The 22,100-nt window shown below is 29.7% G+C and overlaps 3 protein-coding genes across 3 annotated transcripts; all 3 read left to right on the plus strand.

Annotated features, from left to right (window-relative positions):
- The first annotated feature begins 1,733 nt into the window (after window positions 1-1,733).
- Window positions 1,734-2,515, plus strand: LOC126672702 (uncharacterized). Its single transcript, XM_050366660.1, has 2 exons — window positions 1,734-1,769; window positions 1,862-2,515. Exons 1-2 carry the CDS (start codon window positions 1,734-1,736, stop codon window positions 2,513-2,515), a joined length of 690 nt encoding a protein of 229 aa, XP_050222617.1.
- Window positions 2,516-2,803: 288 nt separating this feature from the next.
- Window positions 2,804-4,244, plus strand: LOC126672707 (protein ALP1-like). The gene is made up of 3 exons (XM_050366665.1): window positions 2,804-3,316; window positions 3,467-3,698; window positions 3,775-4,244. Exons 1-3 carry the CDS (start codon window positions 2,804-2,806, stop codon window positions 4,242-4,244), a joined length of 1,215 nt encoding a protein of 404 aa, XP_050222622.1.
- A 6,307-nt stretch (window positions 4,245-10,551) lies between these two features.
- LOC126664550 (L-ascorbate peroxidase 1, cytosolic-like) lies at window positions 10,552-17,087 on the plus strand. Its single transcript, XM_050356993.2, has 9 exons — window positions 10,552-10,683; window positions 10,782-10,956; window positions 11,343-11,408; window positions 13,728-13,776; window positions 14,617-14,702; window positions 16,150-16,229; window positions 16,303-16,405; window positions 16,679-16,737; window positions 16,855-17,087. Exons 1-9 carry the CDS (start codon window positions 10,565-10,567, stop codon window positions 16,868-16,870), a joined length of 753 nt encoding a protein of 250 aa, XP_050212950.2. The 5' UTR covers window positions 10,552-10,564; the 3' UTR covers window positions 16,871-17,087.
- Window positions 17,088-22,100: the final 5,013 nt, after the last annotated feature.

The raw sequence follows: 22,100 nt of genomic DNA on the forward strand, positions 1-22,100 counted from the left end.
ATAAATCTAAAACTATAAAAAATTCTAATCAAACAAACAATAGAATATATATCGGATATATAAAAATTCTCCAATGAAGATACTTAGTAAAGTAAAGGATGAAAATTATAAAATAAATATTTCTATGGGCGAAGAGGAGATGATTTTCAGATTAAAATCGGAAAAATACTTTCTCCATTCCATCTTTAAGATGAAGATGACAAAAAAGTTTAGAGAAAAAGGAAAACAAAATTAAGATATGGAGAGAGAGAGAGAAACAGAGTATAAACACTGTTTACTTCAAAAGAATAACAAAGAAATTAATGAAATTACTAGTATTTCAATAAAGGTCAACAGGCATATTTAGAGAAAGTCAATGACATTTGGTTATATATACGTCTTCAAACGTTTGTTGGGTATCTCTGACTAAATAATTTGGGTGTTGGGATTTTAAAATAATTTAGGAAGGACATTTGTGTGCCTATGTGGACCAATTAGAAGCAACTAATGACGGGAAACACTGTGGTTTAAAAGGTGATTTAATAATCATTTCCCCTCCGATGAGTTGCTAAACATGTTCAAACAAAATTAAATTATCTTGTTCTAGAATCTAACGTTAGTTTGGAAATATTGTCCTTCCACTTTATTTCTTATATAAGAAAAGACCTAATTCTATTTGAGGTCTATTCAGTTTTCTCTAACGTCTATTTTCTAAAATATACGTCAATCAAAATTAGTCATAACTGTTGAGAAAATCAAGATATACAAGAATTACTGATTTTGTGCTACTCCACAAGGTATGTTTATCGTTCTTTTGTTTGTTTAAATTTTTGTTTGGAAGTACTTTTATATCTGGGTTATCATGTTGGGTAAAATTCAATTGATAAAATATACTTATTTGTTTTCGTTGTTATTATGCAGCTACTGGTTTAAATTTTTAACACAAACCAAATTTTCATAATTGGTACAAGATGATGCATGTATGCTATTGATTATGTAGTTTTAAATTTATCCGTTGCGATTTGTTGTTATTATGTAGTTACTGCTTAATTTTTTGCGTTGTTAATTATAATTTTCCTAAGTGCTGTGATTTGGGTTACGGTGGGTCATTGTTAAAAAAAGATAATCATGTACTGCACTAGCTGAATAATGCACAACGTTTTACCCAAATTTCAAATTATAACTATATATTATGATCTATATTAGTAATATATGTACCTAATAATTTTGTTTGTTTATATGTTATCTTGTCAATTTGCATGGCCCGACATCTAAATTATGCATGTATTTATAGTCATTTTTATTTCTCCTTTGCATCAGATTGTTATTTTTTATTGGAACAATTCAATTCCTAAGGTATAAATAAATAATTTATCGCAAGTGTATTTGCTTTGTGTGATTCTTTGTTCCATTATATTTGTTATATTATTAATAAGAAGTATATTTAATTTTGATTATAGATATAAATATGTCTCGCAAGTGTAAGACTAGCGGAAGAGTCACTTGGACAAATGAGCAATTTACTTCATTTGTTGACATATGTTAAAGGTACTAATATTGGTCAGAGAAGTGGAGGTGGGTGGGGTGATAGAGGGTGGATTTGGGTAGAAAATGAGATGAAACTTGTTGGCTTAGTATTTACTAGAGAACAACTAAAACATAAATGGGATTGGATGAAAGAACAATGGAAAATTTGGAAAGAATTGAAAGGAAAATCAACTGGATTAGGATGAAATCCTTTTACCGGCACAGTCATGGCATCTAATGAATGGTGTGATGAAAAAATTCAAGTAAGTGTTCTTTTTCTAAATATAAATAACTTTTGTTTTAACAATAAAAATAGATTAAGTAATTGATCAATAATTTATTTTTCATGTTTTAGGAAAATCCAAGTTTTGCAAAATTTCGTGAAAAGGGAATCGGTAAAGAGCTTTATGAGAAATACGAAATTATATTTTTGAGTACCGTGGCTACCGGAGATTATGCATATGCTCCATCTTCTGGAATTTTACCTAGTGATATTGAAGAACTGTCACATGATGATGTGCTTTCTACTCAACAGAGTGGTTATCTAGAAAATAATTTTAATGAACATTTAAATGAGATGAGTGGTGGAGGATTAGGCAAGGAACAATCGTTTACTGAGCTCCTTTTTGGAACAACAAACTTAGAAAATGTTGGAAGTAATACTAGTCAAGGAAGTGGTAAAAAGCAAAAGAGAACAGATTCTCCAGCTGATGGGCGAATGAATAAGAAAGGGGGTAAAGAAAAAAAATTATCGGGTACTGAGCAAGTGACCAATATTGTTAGAGAATTGAATGAAGGTATGCAGGAAAGTATGAAAAATAAGACTACTGCATTATGTAGAGTTTTAGGGGATCGCCCAGGTTGTTCCATTGAAGAGGTTATGAAAGATGTTCTTTCTTTACCACAAATGCAAGAGGCAAGTGATATTTATTTTTTTAGTACTTTATTGTTGGATCAAAAATCAAAAAGAGAGATGTACTGTACTTTGAAAGATACTGGGACAAAGTAGAAATGGCTTGAATATCATCACACATTGTGGGTGAAGGGCATGTGGAAACCGAACAACTAGAAGTTTTTCTTTTAATCTTTTTAATATTTAGAATAATTTAAAATTTTGGTCGTCTAACCCTTAGCATTATTTTGGATGTTTGTTAAAAAGTTTAAGGATTTGGATATTTTATTTTATTTAAATGAAAACTTTGTTATATGTGATATGCATTATTATATTACAAATATATCTATTATTAGCAACTACAGTTGTCTCTGATTAATATTACTTACTATTTTTTTTATAGATATGAATGACGTTCAAAAAATTATTTTTGAAGATGACAATGATGATGATCAAATTTGGGAAAGAACAATCTATGCTGTTGGAATTGTATCAGAATCATATTTCAGGTACAATTATAAAGAACCATGCATGGATTCATTTCAAACAGGGATGATGTGGTTACTAGAGATTATGAGGGGAAATGATAAAAGATGTCTTAACATGTTTAGGATGGATAAAGATACATTTATTAACCTTTGTCAAGATCTTGAAAAATATTATGGTTTAGCTGCTTCACCAAGAATGTCAACTTTAGAGAAAGTTGGTATATTTTTGTTTATTCTTTCCCTGGGAGCTTCAAATCGACAAGCTCAAGAACGTTTTCAACGATCAGGTGAGACAATTAGCAGAGTTTTTCGTGAAGTATTAAAGTCAATGATGCGATTTTCTATTGACGTGATCAAGCTAAAGGATCTTACGTTTTCTACGATTCCTTTAGAAATACAAGATGATGAAAGATACATGCCTCACTTTAAGGTATTTATTTATAAAAGTTAAGTTTGATATATATATATATATATATATATATATATATATATATATATATATATATATATATATATATATATATATATAAGTCTATTTATTTATAGAATTACTAATACATATATTAACTTTGTAAAATAGGATTGCATTGGAGCAATTGATGGAACTCATGTATCAGCATGTGTGGAAGAACATGAAATTATTCGATATATTGGTAGAAAAGGAGTTACTACACAAAATATTATGGCTGCTTGTAGTTTTGACATGCAATTTACTTTTGTGTTGGCTGGATGGGAAGGTACTGCGCATGATGGACAAATTTTTCAATGTGCTATCCATAAAAAAACGTTAAATTTTCCTAAACCACCTCCAGGTATATTTTATAATTTGCTTAACAGCTATTATTATGATGCTAAAATTAATTTTAATATATTTTATGGTAATTATAGGAAAATACTATTTAGTTGATGCTGGATATTCACAAATAGAAGGATTTCTCGCACCTTATAAAGGAACTAGATATCATCTACCTGAATTTCAACGTAGCGGTCGACCAAAAGGATTAAAAGAAACTTTCAATAGGCGGCACTCGTCTCTTAGGAGTTGCATTGAAAGAACTTTTGGAGTTTGGAAAGCAAGATGGAAAATTTTACGATTGATGCCTTCTTATCCATTTCATGTACAAAGAGATATTGTTATTACATCAATGGCGTTACATAATTATATTCGAAGAAAAGCTCTAGATGATCCGGCATTTTTACATCTGGATAAAAATCCCAATTTCATGCCTCCTGATATATTTAATAATTTGAATGACGACCGATCAAGTGAAAATTGTGAAGAAGGCGAAGCTGCACAGATGAAAATAATAAAAGATCAAATTGCTCATAGTTTAATGAGAGCAAGAAGAGATTTGTAGGATGTTCATTTTTTTTAATATTTAGAAAAACATATTGAAATATTTTTTTTATTTATTTATTGATTTTTTTAATTATATTATATGTTAGTTAATTATTTTTTTTGAAGTTTGCATGAATTCTAATTAATATGCTTATATATAAATGATGTCTATATTAGTCATTTTACTAAGAAACAGCAGCAACTCAATAAAATTTACCAAACACAAATATGAATCAGCTACCAGCTAACAGCTAACAGCTATCAGCTATCAGCTGCATCAACCAGCTGAACCAAACAGGGCCAAAGTTAGGGTTAGTTTTGTCAATAAACAAATAAAAAAAGAACTTTTGAGAAAAAGCTTCAAATTGGAGCTGTTGGAAACAGAGCTGTTTGAGATGGAAACAGCTGCCAACAACTGATTCAAATATCTCACCAAACACCTAAAATAGAGCTTTTTGAAAAGCAAAAGCGAAAAGCTCTTCAAAACAGCTGAACCTAACGCCCACATAATCCAATTTCCATTTTTTTTGTTTGAAAAATTGAAACAATTCAGTAAACACCTCCAGTCAATTCTTTAAGATACAAATATTTCTTTTAAAAAAACCTTGCATACAAAAATTAAAAATTACAATTACATATTATAAAAATGAAATTTATTATTTTATAAATTTTATAAAATTAAATATTAGTAATTCATTTCACAGTAAATATAGCTTACAAACGCTGCTTGTTTTACTGCAACAGCTCAGCAGTAGAGGTGCTTGTCAAGAAATTTTTCTAATTTATAAAATCTATCATTTTAAAATATGGTTAACGTTTATGCAAGTCACCATATAATCATACTTTTATGGATGTGTTCATGCATTAAAAAGAATTTCACATTAGGTGTATGGACTATCTAATTTCTTAAATTAAGTGTTTTCGTCCATTTAAACAGATTGATTTCATCTGTAATGAAAATGGACGAAAAGATTCAACGCTATGCAATTTATAATGTAAGAATCTATGTGAATTTTATCTGAAAATTCAATCTTTTGAAGAGTGAAAGAATCGGAACCAAGACATGCATTATATTTCAAATACCCTTCATTTGGTTTGGTCCATGATTTTTATATTGGAGAACTAAAGCTTTAATTTATTACAATTTAATTCGAGATGAGATTGAACAAATCAAGCACCGGAAGAGATTGATCGAAATTGTTATAGCTATTGATAATACAATAAGTAATAATCGGAATAATACCAGATGAATCTGTTACTAGTATAAGGCAATGGCATCAGAGCTCGTTAATGAATATTCACGAATGGATTATCGCTCCTTCAATTTCTTTTACTTGTTCATTTGTCAAAATTATAATAACCTTATTAATTACATCATGAGTTTGAACCTTATTAAAATAATGCTTTGACTTATTTCTATTATAGAATTATTTATAAAGAGAGATATATTTGATAAATAGTAGTTAAAAATCATTTTCACTATTCGAATACAACATTTAGCGACGGACAATATTTCCAAACTAATGTTTGATTTAGCGACGAAAATCCCGTCGTACGGATTAGCGACAGATTCTGTTGCTAAATTGAGCGAGAATTAGACGGAAACATTTAGCGACGGGTTTGGCAACGAATTTGACGTGCCAAATTCGTCGCTAAAGACGGGAGAAAAGGTCAATTCACCCCCTCAACGTGGCACGCCGTATCAAAAAGGTCCAAATTATTAAATAAGATCATTTCAACTCACAACAATGTCAAATCTGATCGACTTCACCCCCTCTAAGAAAAAAAGAGAGTGGGACCATTAATTTCACCTAATGAACTCTGTAAATTATAGACAAAATGCTTCAGTATCTGTAAATTTAGCTAATGGCGATAACATTAATACAGTTGAACCCATGAATACTAGTGACAACGATAACAAAGATCAAGCTAATGATAATAAGGATTAAACGAAGTTCTGAAGTTGTAAAAAGATGATGAGGATTAAACGAAGTTCTGAAGAAGTAAAATTTCAGTCTTTGTTACATTAATTTTGATTTTCATTTGACTTGATGAGTTCTTTTTTATAGTTCGGTTTTTTGTCTTTATGCTCAATTAATTTTCTTTCAACCATGTTTGTTCGACTTAAAGTTCAGTACAAGAGATTAAACGTTGTTACTCCTGATTGTTGATGTGTGACAAAGATTTAAATGGTTCTATTTTAGAATGATCAAAGGTTGAAATAGGCTTGTCTTATGCAATTGTTCCACCAAACTTGATGGCTGTTTCGACCAAAATTTACTATATTTCAATTACAACAAAAAAACTTGAGCATTGCCAAGTTTATGTGTCAAAAAACACTTAAACGATGTTACTCTTTTTTATTGTGTTCAGGGTATCAATTTTGATCATGTCTGCCATCTTTATGCTTATACTTTCTTTTGGCACAATGCTTTCATACAGATGAATACTCAATTTTTTGTGTTATGTGCGTTTTTCCATATATGACAAGTGTAATTATAAGTATATGATTTGTGTTTATTGTTTTGTTTTGCAGGACAACACATGATTAGGCGAAACAATAATATTTATTTTCATGAAGACTATTAATCCGGTTACTGTTATTTTTTTCATTATTTGTACATTATTACTGTAGTACAATTTTTGAATATCAGTAGATTTATTTTTAATATGTTAGATGTAATTTTCAATTTCAGTAGATTATTGTTTGTTCACATGAATGATATAATAATATTAAATATTCAGATTATTTATTTTTTTAATTGTTGTAATAGAAATTAGTTTATTCATTATATTTTTTTTGTTAAAAAATATTTATTCGAGATTAAAATAGTAATTATATATAGAATAATGTCGTCTAAAATGGTCGTATTCAATGGGGACGAAAGTCGTCCGCTTTCAATGGAGACGAAAGTCGTCAGCGTTAAATGGGGACGAAAGTCGTCTCGCTTTTAGTGGGGACGAAAGTTGTCCGCGGACAATGGGGACGAAAGTCGTCCGCGGACAATTGGGACGAAAGTCGTCCTTATCTAAGGGGATGATTTTCGTCCTTAAAATTAGGGACAACAATCGTCCCCAAAATGGGGACAACTTTTCTTTTTTTGTCCTCTAAGAAATTGGGGACGGAGGCAATAGGGACGAAGTATGGGGACAAATTTAGTTGTCCCCAAAAAATTAGAGGACCATTTTCTTAAGAATAGAAGACCATTTTTATTGTCCCCTTACATCTCTTTTTTTGTAGTGCTAGCAATAAACCTAATTAAAAATCTAATTAAAACTGTAACTAATCCTAATTAATTCAAAAATAATCTTAAACCTCCTAATTAACCTTACATCAGCCACCATCTTCTACTTGGTACTCTCCACCGTCATAATCATTACGCTATCGCCGATGGTCGTCTCCAAACATTACTACTGTAGTAGCAGCAGCATCTCTTGCGACAGTCATCTCCATCTCAATTGTTATTTTAAAATGTTGTTGTACCCGGAAGTCTGCTCCAACGCTGCTGTAACTAACCATCATCACTGCAGCAGCAACCACGCTTATCTCTAGCTCCAGCAGCAGCCATCTCCATCTTCTCCAACACTGCTGGACCTGGAAGTCTGCTTCTAAACTGCTGCAACCAACCATCATCAGTACAGCAGCAACGACAGTTTTCTCTAGTTCTACCTCCAACAACTGTCATCTTCAGCTCGTCGTTCTCGTTTGCAGGCGTAGAATGATAGAGCCGCGATGGTAAGAATAGCGGTTGGGGCTGAATAAGGCGACACTTGGATTTAATTTTAGTGTTTTTTAAAGTTAATTAGAAGATGAGAAATAAAAAAGATGTAAAAAAATCTCTCGGAATTTATTTATAAATTGATTTGATTTTTGAGGTTTGAATTATAAAGATTATAATTAAAATTTGAAAATTATTAAATGCCTATTTAAGGAATTGAATAGAAATTAGAATTTTTTTTTTTTAAAATTCACATTTTATTTTGGAGAGTGTGTTTTATTTTCATTAGTAAAATGGAGGAGGTGGGATTTGATAGATTTAGTATAATTACGAGTTGAATTAATATAATTTTACAAATTTGATTTTTTTTTTAATATCAGTTAAGGAGTCAACTGATCCATGGGACTATTTACCTTTTGGGTAATCTCAAAAACCAAAGTTAGATTGAATTTGGCTTTTCTTTATTTTTTTATTTTTATTAGAATAAATTATATAATTTTTTTATTTAATGCACCTTTTTAAAAGTGTTGTCTTATGATTGAGATCTATTTAAAAAAAAATTATAAATTATTTATACAAATAAATATTTTTATTTTTTGAAATATATATTTTTATTGGACGAATAAAATACTGTTTTATAAAAAATTTTAAATAAAATAGATTAAAATGGTGTGTTATAAAATATTTTTCTTTCTATTATTCTTCCTGCATAGTTCTCAATTCGCACCACCTTAACTTGTACTAAAATGGTATAAGCGCTAAGCAGCAAACTGCTAGGTCGTGGGTTCGATTTCTCCCACAAGCGCTCTCCCTCCCCAAATTATCAAAAAAAAAAAAAATTGTACTAAAAAAGAGAGAAAAAACCGCATTTAATAGACTTTTTCACAACCACCCGATAATATCCAATCCAACGGCTGCAGACAAAAATACTAGAACATATACCTTGGACTTTGATCCTAATTTGACTCATTAATATTTTTACTATTTTATTTAACAATAAATAATAAATTATAACTGCTATTTTATTATTTTAATACATCTCATACTATTATAAGGTGAGAAATTGTAAAAAATACTCTGTTTTTAAAAATATTCGCAAAAATATTCCGTTTTCGAAAATTTATTTTTACACATTTTTTTTCGAAAATTTATTTTTTCCTCTGAAAATTTATAAAAATACTATGTTTTTTAAAAACTGTTTGAAACTGTATTATAAACTGCTTCAAAAATTTAAATTAATTTTTTTTTGAGACCTTTTAGAACTAAAATAGAAACAACTTTTTAAAACGGTCTTAAATTATTTTTTAAAAAACCGTTTGAAATTTCATTAGAAACTGTTTTTGAAACGGTTTATAAAACAATTTCAAATTGTATTTTTTTTGAAATTGTTTGAAACACTATTAGATACTATATTCGAAACGTTTTGTAAGACAGTTTCAATTGTGTGTTTTCGAAACTGTTTACAACTGATTTTAACTGCAGAGTAAGAAAATAAATATTTAAATTTTTTAGGCACATTTGCAAACTTTCAGTTTTGAGTTAAATTTTGAGAATATTTTTAATTTTTTAGGTAATCTCCTGAATTTCTCTTATAAGGTCTTACTGTATAGATATTAAATTTAAATATTTAAATATATAGAAAATTATTTTAAAACTTCTCATATTTATTATAATTCACACTTTTGTCATTTTTGTTTAAAAATCAAACGATTTGATTATCTCTTGGTCTATTTTTGATATTAGTCAACTAAGTTAAAAGACTTAGGAATAAATTAATTTTAAATTTGAGAGACAAAATCTTAGACAAAAACAAAAGTGGGGTATCATATCATTTTTTGAAAATTAATTTTTTTTAATTTATTCCTTTGATTCGATTAACTAACACCAAAAATAGATAAAAATGGAAACAAAAAATACCAAAATGAAAATTATGCCAATACATAAAAAATTTCAGAATAATTTGCTCTAAAATATATTACATACTGATAACCTTTTGTAGACCATAATTCTATTACAGCGATTAATTTTAATTTCATTTATTTATTTTAATTAATATATTGGTAGTGATGTTGAAACTTTTCATTACAATTCTATTTACATCTGACTATCCAATAGTATATACTTACTCTGAATATGCACGTAGTTATAATTCTATATTAACATAGATTATACTCCAATTTTCAAAATTCAAGTTGATTATTTTCTATTTAAATTCAACGTTGAGTTTGCTAGTTAAAAATAGTTTTAGAATATTATTTACATCAGCTACAGCAATTATATAATCAGTTTTGTCATCAATGAGATGGATCTAGGTCATCTGGCTGATAACATGCCGAATGATGTAGAGAATATTATTTGTTCTGTCCACATTAATAAAATTTAATCAAAACTTTGAAATATACTTATCAATGTGGCTGTCCCCTTATATATAGTATCGATAAATTTCATTAATTTCATCATTCCAAAGTCTCCTGCTTGTTTTTCATTTTCTGCCAAGTTTTGTCCAATTTTTGTAGCTTTTTTGGATGACTAAGCTCCTTTGTGTTTTTGTATACTATGAATAAACTTGTTTTATATTATTTTGATGTATGATTTTGATGTTTGCAGAATCAGCAAAAAGATGATAAAGGAGTATCCAGAAGTAGGCGAAGAGTACCAAAAGGCTGTTGATAAAGCCAAGAGGAAACTTAGAGGTCTAATAGCGGAGAAGAGTTGTGCTCCTTTCATGCTCCGTCTCGCGTGTGTATCATTCTTTTTGTGCATTTTGACAATGTCGTTTTTGCGTTGTGACAATAAAATACATAATAAACAATGTCGTTTTTGTTATGGTGTTATAGATGGCATTCAGCTGGGACATATGAGTGCATATCAGAGACTGGTGGACCATTTGGAACCATGAGACTCGCAGCTGAGTTAGCACATAAAGCTAATACAGGGCTTGATATAGCTGTTAGACTTCTTGAACCTCTTAAAGAACAGTTCCCTACTCTCACTTATGCTGATTTTTATCAGGTGAATAGTGACAATAATATGCAAATTAAATTATAAATTTTAGCTTTCTTTTATTATTTTAAGGCAATATTTTTCCTTGGAAATTCAAAATAGTAATTTCTACCAATTAGGATAATTGAATAATTTTCCGATGAACGTCCGAACAGTGACATGATAATATATTTTGACATTCATATCGATTAATATTATTTTGAAAATTTATTTGCTATTTTAAATTGTAAAAATTTACATATTTCAAGTTTTCAATTGATGAAATTGATATTTCGTATTAAAATTCAAATATACGCTAAAGTTTATGTTTTGCAATTAACTCTAATAATATTAGCTCAATTTAACTGTTCTGATTATTTATTTGCTTGGTTTTTGACTAAATTGAATGATTGTAGCTTGCTGGCATTGTTGCTGTTGAAATCACCAGTGGACCTGAGATCCCCTTCCACCCAGGAAGAGAGGTTAACATTAAACTACTTTTTTTTTTGCTATGTTTAAGTTTAACTTTTAAGTCATCAACAATCAGTTATAATCGTTTTCTTTTTCATTTTTTTTGAGGTGGTTGTTATTTACACTACTAGAAAAAGTCTTTTAGCAACAGATATTTCCATCGTTAAAAGGTTGAAACCCGTCGCTAAATCAATTTTCTATCGCTAACATATTAAAATTCGTCGCTAAATCAGGATTTTCGTTAGTAATTTGTTGTTTTCTAAGAATGTTATATTTATCGGGACAATTGAAATACTAAATATAATCTTTCAATTTGTGATAAATTATTATTAATTCGTTTTTATGTCCATTTTCAAAATTGTTTAATTTGTTCTAGATTTACAATAAACATGGTTTATGACTCTTTACGTCTCGTAACGATGAAAAAGTAGTCGTTTTTTGTCTTATAAAAATAAAAATTTAGTATTAGTTAAACATTAATTATTGAAATAACATTAAAATCTTATCGTATCAGCACTAAATGTGCATTTAGATTTGTGCAAATAATCAATTCATATATTTATTTTTAAAATATAAAAGAGGATAGTTTAATAATTTTATCACAAATTAACTATAATTAACTACCTTTCTAATCATGGTAAAAGTTTTTTTTTTTCTATTTAACAGACAAGTAATGTATAATTTATTATTAAAGTTTTATATTATTATAATAGCAAAATATCAATTAAGATATATATTTAATGTTATATTGAAATTACAATTACAATTTCGCAGTCAAAATAGGATTTTATATATAAGAAATATAACTAAATAAGAGTTTGTAAAATCATGGCTATAATTGTTGACAAAGTTTAATCTCTATTAAAAATTATATATAATTTAAAAGTAATTCAAATATAAAAGAATTCAAAATCAAAAAGTTAATTTATAATACTTTATATAAGTAATATTCCCACCGTTATTAGCTTCCTTTTTAAGAAAAATATTTACCTATAAGTAGATGTCACCTTAGGACTTTTATGTGAGTTTTATAATTATATATATTTTAAATTGAATAGTTTATTAAATTATTTTATTAAATAAAAATGTAATTTTTAAAGACAAATTATTAATAGTAGTGAAGTTAATAATTTTATTTTTAAAAGTAATTTTTTATTAATATAGTTAATAAATATAATTAAATTAGTTTTGTAATTTAAGATAAATATTTTTTTTGATACAAGCAATTTAATTTAAAAGAACAATTAAATAAAAAGGAAAGTAGTATAATAATCTAAATTAGAAAAAGTCTCATAAATATAATAATTCGACCTCATTTGACTTTTACCAGGCTAAATTAATAATTTTAATAGTTTTATTCCAAGTGTTAATTACCAATTGTGATCTAATTTTGCTTTTTTTTAATCGGCATTTAACGGTGCATTAACCAAATTGAACATGCTGCTTCAATATTATAATTCCTCCCACAAATGCTCCCCTCCCCAATTATCAAAAAAAAAATCTTAAAGAATTCGATTTTTGGGAACATTATTTATGGTCCTTTTTTTAATTCAAGTGTCTTAACTCTTCTATTTTTTATTCGAATTTGAATACCTATAATGGTTCAGATTGTATTGAAATCTTTTGATATTTGTATTATTTTATTTTTTTGAGTCATAGGCTTAAATGTATTATATTTAACAATAATTATGTATACTTGAATTATGCTAGTAGCTCTTCTATATCTGCACCAAACAAAGTTGAACTTGAATTTTTTTATTAAATAATAAATTTATATTTTTTATTTTATGGCCCAATCGCTTAAAAAGAGCTAAATCTTTAAGAGTGCGGTTATTTTTTATTAATTTTTTTAAAATTTTAACCTTTAACAAATATATATCCAACTATTATTTTAAAAATACTGAATCCTGTAGATTGTTTTTACTTGTGACCAATTTTTAAATTCCATCATGTATTATAATTTTGATAAGTATTTTTCAATTGGAAAAATATTAAGTTGGGTTAGAACTGAGCAAATTTAAAAAACATTGGTGTTTTGAATGAATAGATCATTAAATTGCATAAATGACTAAATTGAAATCTAAAAATACAAAATAGGCTAAAAACAATATTTTTGAAACATTTGGTTAGAGTTAATGGAACCCAAAAATGTTTGATTTTATTAAGATATTAACCTAGTTTTTTTTACTTTTTTTTTTATTTTTGAAGAAATTATATTTATTATTTTATTTTAAATTTTTAAATTTTATAAGTTTTCAATATCCTCTTAGAAATTGCTATGTCTATGATGTTTAATTAGTACTTACTATTTAGTCATCTCATTATCCCAGGACAAGCTTAAGCCACCTCCAGAAGGTCGTCTTCCTAATGCTAATAAAGGTTGGTTCATTATAATTCTACGATAAATTAATGAACAAAAGATCACTTTACCCCTTAAACTTGGCACAAAATACTAAAAATGTTCAAATTAATAAAAAAAAATTAAATCCTGAACTTGTCAAATTTGGTATAAAAAACCACCTCTCCACTATCACCTAAGAGAGTGAGATACACTTTTCGGTTTTGATAGTGGTTTTATTTTTAAGATGGTTTTTTATAGTAAAAAATTTAAAATGATCCTAATTTTTGTTTAACATTTTAAATTAAATATCTAATATTTAAAATAAATACAATTTAGTCCTTTTAATTTTAAAATTTTATATATCAAATTAATCCTATATTTTATATTTTAATAAAAAATAATTTATTTTTTAAACATTCCGTTTTCTGGCGAGGAGGAGTTCCTCCTCGTCTGAGAAACGTATCTGAGGCGAACCCAGATGCGTCTGTTCTGGGTTCGCCTTAAACGCATCTGGGATCGCCTGAGACGAATTCAGATGGTCACTTTTTTCCGATGAGGAGGAGCCTCCTCCTCGCCGGATATCAAAAAAAAGTTAATTTTTTAAAAAAAGATTAAAAAAGCCCCTTAATTAATTAGAATGAATATTAATATTTATAAAACTCACTATCTAATTAAGGTGCCATATTAGAATAGGAATTTTTTGAGCCGGTCTTGACAAATTTGGAGTAAGAGTGATCCGATTTTTCTGATTTGAATGTTTTAATATTTTATGCCAAGTTGATTGGGTAAAGTGATCCTTAGTTCATAAATTAATTGACTAAAAGATGAGTTTAATTAGCGTACTGGAATGTTCTAAACATATGAGTTGTTTTTTTCAGGTGCCGATCACTTGAGGGCTGTCTTTTGCGGCGCGATGGGTCTAAGTGAGCGTGATATTGTTGCTCTCTCCGGTGGCCATACCTTGGTTGGTTTCGGATTTACCTTATTTTAATTACGATAATTACCACTTATTGCTTAACATTATGTTATAGTTATTAGTTTCTCATTCTCTCCTCAACGTTTGATTAAATTAACTTTATCCTCTTCCGTTAGTTAAAAGGTCTTTTATTAAAAAAAAAATTAATTATTCCATAAATTTATTTTTCGTTCAAAAATATTTATAAATTAATAAAATCATAAAAAACATCTAATAAGTTTTGAAATTTTTTTATAATGATTTGATAAGCCATAATATTTAAAAATATATTTATATAATTATTTTGAAGATTATTTAATAAAAATTCAAAATTAAATTATATTTTGTTTCAGCTATGTTTTTTGTATGATTTTAATTTAATCATACCAATTTTATATTTTAAACTAGATAAAATAATTTAAGTTCTAAACTTTTTAATAAACTAAGTTATAATTTAATTAATTTTTAAATATTTTTAAATTTTATTTTGATTAAATTTTTTTATATTTATTTTAATTAATTAAAATATTTATAAAAATATTATGGTTCCATAAGTAATTTGAACTTATTTGTAAAAAGTATTTGCATTTTTAATAGTTTTGTGAACTTTTTTGGGGAAAAAGAAAAGTTTGAGGGTCAAAATGAACTTTATTTTGATAATCAGATCCTTTGAGTGAGTCAAATAATAGAGTTACTTAATGGAAGATGTACTAATTAATTTAATCATTAAACAGTTGATTTTTCAAAAGTCTTAGGGTAACCAGTAATTATGATCTAGCGTTAGGGAGTAATTAGTAATAATTCCTTCTAATTATGATATATCGACACAACGCCAAAACTACAGTAAGGCTGGTGTAAAGTTCAGCCCAAATTCATATATAAATTTTAAAAAATGAAATGAGTCGGTAAATAAATTAAGGCTTAATTACTTAAAAACCACTCACCTTTAATTTTTTTTTCGTTTATACTCTAACCTATAAAAAAATTCATTTATACCCTGACGTATGTGTTTATGTTTCACTTTTATCCCGAGGCACTAAATTAACCTCTTTTCATTTAGAAAAAAGTTTAAAATAATCCTTACTTTTGAACATTTTTAAAGATGAAGTATTTCTTTGTATTTTTTTAATAGAAAAAAGTATAAAATAATCCTTATATTTAGTTGTTTTCAATAAATCATCTTTTTTTTGAAATTTGGGGTAGAGGTGAAACATAAACACATACGTCAGGGTATAAATGAATTTTTTTATAGGTCAGGGTATAAACGAAAAAAAAGTTCAACCTGGGTGGTTTTTAAATAATTAAGTCATAAATTAATGAATAGAGAAACGCTCCAAACTGTGGAAAGATCATAATAAGCTCAGACTAGGCTGAAATGAATTTATAATTCCACCACTGTTGGAGTATAAGATCACAGGACTGCAATTTATATATTTTGCGGAAATGAATATTGTAGGGTAGGTGCCATAAAGAGCGCTCTGGTTTTGAGGGTCCTTGGACTAATAACCCTCTCATCTTCGATAATTCATACTTCAAGTGAGTATTAAAATTGTATTCGTAATCTGCTGCTTGCATTTTGTATGATCTTGGGTATTTTTAACTTTTATAGGGAGCTTTTGATTGGAGAGACTGAAGGACTTTTAAAATTGAAAACTGATTTATCTCTTCTTTCCGACCCAGTCTTCCGCCCGTTTGTTGAAACATATGCTGCTGTGAGTATGGTTTCAGATATTATCAAATTAATTGACCTTTACCAAAATCAAACAATTATTTCGATCCAGTTACAGTTCAGTTTGTATATATTTTGGTTATGTTTCGATTAAGAAAAATAAAAAAACTCGTTGACGAAAATTACTAATCACACGCCTATCTATGAGCGTTCATTTTTCAATCAAGAGATTAGTTGCTGATGTTTAAAAAATCAAATGTCTAAATTCTGCTTATGCTGATGCTGATATGGCTTCCATTTTTATTTTACCATGTAGGATGAAGATCAATTCTTTGATGATTATGCTGAGGCCCACATGAAGCTATCCGAGCTAGGGTAATTTTCACAATCCATGCTTACTTGTTCCATCCATTTGTATAATTTCATTTGTTGACATATGTTTTTTCTAAGTTATAGCTCATTCACCGCATTTCATTTGCTTTTGTATTGCAGATTTCCAGATGCCTAAATGTACATGGCCTTCAAAAAAATCTCCTGATCTTTGAAATTGCAAAAAATAATAATTTATATTTTAAATTATTAAAATTAAAAGTTTGTATTACAATTATGAAATACGCTAAAATTTATAATTTACTTTACAATAAATTTTAGAGTGTTCTAAACATATGATTCAAATGTTTGTAAGAGTATTATTTATTATATTATAATATTCACATGTTCTATTAGACTATCAGATTCATATGTTCTATATGAATCATATAGTATAAAAATATCTTGATGTACAGTTTTTATTGTTTTGCCGATTCTGGTATTTTATACTTCATATGTGCTTATAATCATTTCATAATTGCTCTTTTTAAAGTAGCTAGGAGCATAAGTAATTTGGAGGTATATTATCCTACTTTCGGGCTTTAAAGAGAAGCTCCTACAGGATTTGATCTCTTATTTACCGCCGCTTTCATTTGAGGGTGGCGAGGCGGTGATCTTCGGTTTATGACCGGTTCATCGCCTTCTCTCCACCCGTAGGTATATATTTTTTTATTTTTTAGAATAATAATTCTTTGGCGAAAATTAATTTGTTGTTAATAAAAATAATTCTTTTTATGGAGATTTTTTGTGTGTTTTAGTGTGTTTTACGATATGTTGTGATATAACAATATTTCCCAAGTTCGATCAAGATCTTATCGTTCTGAGCAATCACCTATTCCGAGTCTTGATGAATCATGTTTTTTTGAAGTTTTCTTGATTTATTCAAGTTTCTTGTGATGGTTTCAGTTTGTTTGTTATTGATTTTTACAATAATTCAAGTATCCATGCGCAGATTTCTTAAAAATCAAGTTAGTATTCAAATCTAGCGCAATTATTTGATTTACCTTTTTATAAATTTTTTAAGGCAGACCTACGACTAAGTCGCTTATGATTGTAGCATAAGACATTTTTTCTTTATTAGATCTACATGTTTACCCTGTTTCCTGTACTGTAACTGCTTTTGTTCGAGAGTTAATACAATGGTCTCTATGTTGATTTCAAAAAAAAATACTTTCGAATATTTTTTGTTCAAAAGTCTTACATTTGTTCTCTCGATGTTCTTTTTGTTTTCGAGCTGAGAAATCATTAAATCATGTGATTGGTACTTGCCCTATGCTACATCTATTTAGTATATGCTGTATATAGTTGTTCGTAGGGAAATAATTTCTAACTGAAATCTTTGAATTTATTAATGGGTACTGTTTAGACTTGATGCTTTAACTGAACCAATGCTAAGATTCACACAAAGATTTTAGGCTAATAAAGTCAACCGGTTAAACTACATGGATTAATATGGAGGTTAAAAAACCCAAACGAGATTAATATCAATTCTACTCCTAAATTAAGAATAATTTGGGGATTGCGAGATAAAAAGAACAAGACTTTAATTTTTGATTGATTGATTGAATGATCCATATAACAAATAAATGCTCAGCTATTTATAGCCATCATAATCTAGAATCATAATTTAAGTCTAATTCATATTCCTAAGCCTACCGAATTCCATGGGCCTCAATACAAAAATAAGCCCATTCGACTCTTTTGGACCTTCTTTATTTTTGCGCTGGTGTAAACAATTCCTCAACAAGTAGGGCCGTAAACAAACCGAGTTGTTCACGAGCAGCTCGATAAGAGCTCAGTTTGTGTTCATTCGCATTCTAAACGAACCAACCTCGAACTTGATTTTATGTTCGTCAGTATAAACAAGCCGAACATGAACATAGTGGTGTTCAGCTCGTTTAACTTCACGAACAGCTCGATTAGTAGTTCGTGAACAAGCTCGAGAGTTCATGAACAAGTTCGTGAACGAGCTCGTATATAGTTTGCGAATAAGCTCGCTTAGATGCTCGATTAGGTGTTCGTGAACTAACTCATATTCAAATTACTTTATATAATTATCTTAAATAATCCTAAAATTATATGGAGTAAACAAAACAATGTAGTTTTGATAAATTTTAGTATATGTTTGGAAACATAATTTTTAGATATTGTTTTTTATAATTTTTCAGGTTGTAATCGTGTTTGTTCGTTTAAATACAAGCGGAGCTCATATTCGTTCGTTTAACCAATAAACAAACAGTCTCACGAATGAGCTCGTCTAGTACTTATCAAGCTCATTCGCGAACTTGTTCATGAACTTACTCGTTTATCACTTATTGAGCTCGTTCGCGAGTTTGTTCGTGAGCTGGTTCGTTTAGCGGCTAAACAAAAGAACACGAGCTAAACATGAACACTATAAAATCTAAACAAACCGAGCATGAACACTCTCTTTAAAGCTCGACTGAACATGAACCAAACATGAACACCTTGTTCGCTAAACGAGCCGAAAATGATCACTCCAAATCTTGGCTCGGCTCAGTTCGTTTACCCCTATCAACAAGCCTAATATGATAATTTTAGGATTGTTACCTACGGTCCCAATAATTTGGGCTTTAACTAAATCAGTGTAGACACCTATTTTTGGACAGGTAAAAAGTGATAAGGGACTGAAGCGTCCAATGATGATATCTTGAGAAATCCATCCGGGTGACGAGTTACAAATTTGCTTGTTAGATTCCAAGCAGGCGAATCAGTGTATAGATGCAAACTTGGAGGACTAAAACACTATTAAGCACAAATAGCCTATAAAAATCCAAAGAGATTGTAGTCTAAGTCTAGAAATTGGACTAATTGCAGTATTTTAGAAGTTTACGGGCCAATTTGCAAGTTTTACGGATTGATATTGACCATAACCAAACCCATAGGGTATGAGTAGAGTTTTGATACTTTTAGGCACGAAAACAGATTTTTAGCACCTTTTTAATTAGCTAGCAAGTCAAAATCCGAAAATTAAAGTTATAATCCTAATGTAAATAGTTAAAAATCTAAAATTCTAATACTAATCCTAATCCTAAAAGCATATCACTTAACACTTTTTCAACCCCTATCAAACTTTAACAGGACAAGACTGTAAATAGACAAATGTAAACCCTAACCCTAATTAGAGAACTATATATTTAACCTTAAGTCAGCCTAGCTAAAGGTGGCACACAAACCCTAAAAAATACCAGCATAATTCGATCCTTCCCCTAGATACTAGCCAAAGCCGAATTTTTCATACGTCTAACACACATAAAACACGTGTTAATTCTCCAAGAACGTTGCACAAGGACCATATTCGAAGCTGGATTCCGCATCCACTTCGCCAGCAAACGAGCAAAAGACTCATACCCGTAATTCTAAGGACCCTCTCTTTCACGACCCAATTTATTAAGCCGAGACCGGCGCTAGGGAACGGGAGTGGTAGCTCCGGAACCCGTAGCAAGCCTAAAACCACTATAAATTTTTCGCGAATTAAATATATTATATAAAACATTTTCAGAAAACCCTTTTAAACTTTATTATTATAATTACCAAAACATCTTTACTACTTTCTGAAAATCATCGCGAATCATTATTATAGACTAGGGTCTTACCGAGCGACAACTCATGTCCAGCACTGCCCTATCTCTAATCAACATCTTGACCAATTCCACTCATGGAAATTGGTTACGAAATCAACGGTTAAAATACGTTCTTTATAAACAATTATAATGTATATATACTTTTATCTCAAATCAGAGTTGCCCATTTAAATATTACCGTTTGAATATAAACCTGACATTACATACAGACATCTACCAACTACTGCAGCTCTACGAGGAAACATCCTTTGACATACCCTTTCACTATCATAGACTTCCGGAAGAAGGAAAGGAAGTCCGTCCTTTAAACCGCTTTGACCTGAAAGAAAGACTTTGAGGGGTCAGTATATGGGGATATACTGAGTGAGTTTATACATTTACTAATAAGTATCCATATAAAACATAAAGCGTAAAACAATGCAATAACGTTCAAACCTCGTGCAGCCAAGTACAGGATCTGATTGAAACCCTAATCCACAAACATACTAATAATCAATCGATCAACCCAATCATAAATATCAATTGCGAGTCCAACTCGCTGGTGGCCCAGCCACTAGATACGGGGACTCCAGACTACACCGTAGCCGAGTGCTCTCTCGTATTAGAATCATAAACCCAATCGTAAATTTCATATTCATCATCAGCTCCCAGCTGAGTCATATCAAAACTGGTGATCACACAGCCCTATTGTCGCCCAATAGGTAGCACGTTCCATCGGATCAATACTAGTTTCAAATCAAGCATATGCAATTCGTATAAAAGTTTCGCATATAAAACATGTAGTTCAAATAATAAGCAATATAAAATAATTGCTTAAGTAAATACTTTTAAAGCAAATCATATAAACTCACAGTGACCGCTTATCCCAAAAATACTCCGGTGCCGGTGCTCAGAAACGTCTAGCTTCCCGAGCTCCTGGTCCAGCGGCTCCTTGCCTCGCCGGATCTAGAACTATTTTAAAATAATTGACTCACGTCAGAATCCTATTATAGGATTGACTCTAGACTCGAGACGTGACACGCTAAGTTCATTAACCGTCGTGCTTTCCACATATATCCCGATAAACGGTTTCTAACTTGTTTTCAGATCTAACATCATTTCTAAATCAATTTCCTTTTAACCTCGTTAAGTTAACGTCTTAAATTAATCGATAATCTATTGATTTTAAGTCTCGATACGCGAATATAAATGGAATATCAAAACGGTATCACTGAGGTATCAAAGTCCGGGTGCACGTTCGTGCATTGGGGTGCACGATCGTGCACGTCGTGCTGGTGCACGGTCGTGCACCACACATAGGTGCACGTTCGTGCACCATTGATGGTGCACGTTCGTGAACCTCGTGTGCACGATCGTGCACTTTCGTGCACGATCCCCAGAATCGTTTTCAGGGGCGTTCCGACGTGCTATTATCGTAAAAACGCTCTAAACTCATCTAAAACGCTTAATCTATAATCAAAACGCTATATCTCAATCCTAAAACCATTAAAACGATTATATCGTTTCGTGGCCTAAAACTTTAAATCGATATAACTCAAAATATAACCATCCAATAGTTAAAACGTCGAGCTTACCGTGATTACCCGTTGAAATCCGATCAATTCGAGCCATAGAACGTCGGAAACGGACGAGAAACGGAGATCGAGCGGCGGAACGGCGATGATCGTCGAAGGAAAGGAAAGAAGCTGAGAAAGGAGAAGAAGGCTCTGGTTCCTTCTTTCTCTTCATCTCATTTATATATATATTCGGCTAAATTCCACTTTTAAT

The sequence above is a fragment of the Mercurialis annua genome, linkage group LG1-X (genome assembly GCF_937616625.2).
Source record: "Mercurialis annua linkage group LG1-X, ddMerAnnu1.2, whole genome shotgun sequence".
Classification (NCBI taxonomy): Eukaryota; Viridiplantae; Streptophyta; class Magnoliopsida; order Malpighiales; family Euphorbiaceae; genus Mercurialis; species Mercurialis annua.

Excerpts from the sequence above, each read along its gene's own strand:
- LOC126672702 (XM_050366660.1), top strand. The coding sequence starts at position 1,734 with ATGGCATCTAATGAATGGTGTGATGAAAAAATTCAA. Across the intron at positions 1,770-1,861 it reads GGTGTGATGAAAAAATTCAA|GAAAATCCAAGTTTTGCAAA; the intron begins GTAAGTGTTCTT and ends TTCATGTTTTAG.
- LOC126672707 (XM_050366665.1), top strand. The coding sequence starts at position 2,804 with ATGAATGACGTTCAAAAAATTATTTTTGAAGATGACAATGATGATGAT. Across the intron at positions 3,317-3,466 it reads GATACATGCCTCACTTTAAG|GATTGCATTGGAGCAATTGA; the intron begins GTATTTATTTAT and ends TTTGTAAAATAG. Across the intron at positions 3,699-3,774 it reads TTTTCCTAAACCACCTCCAG|GAAAATACTATTTAGTTGAT; the intron begins GTATATTTTATA and ends TGGTAATTATAG.
- LOC126664550 (XM_050356993.2), top strand. The coding sequence starts at position 10,565 with ATGATAAAGGAGTATCCAGAAGTAGGCGAAGAGTACCAAAAGGCTGTT. Across the intron at positions 10,957-11,342 it reads CTTATGCTGATTTTTATCAG|CTTGCTGGCATTGTTGCTGT; the intron begins GTGAATAGTGAC and ends GAATGATTGTAG. Across the intron at positions 16,230-16,302 it reads TTCGATAATTCATACTTCAA|GGAGCTTTTGATTGGAGAGA; the intron begins GTGAGTATTAAA and ends TAACTTTTATAG.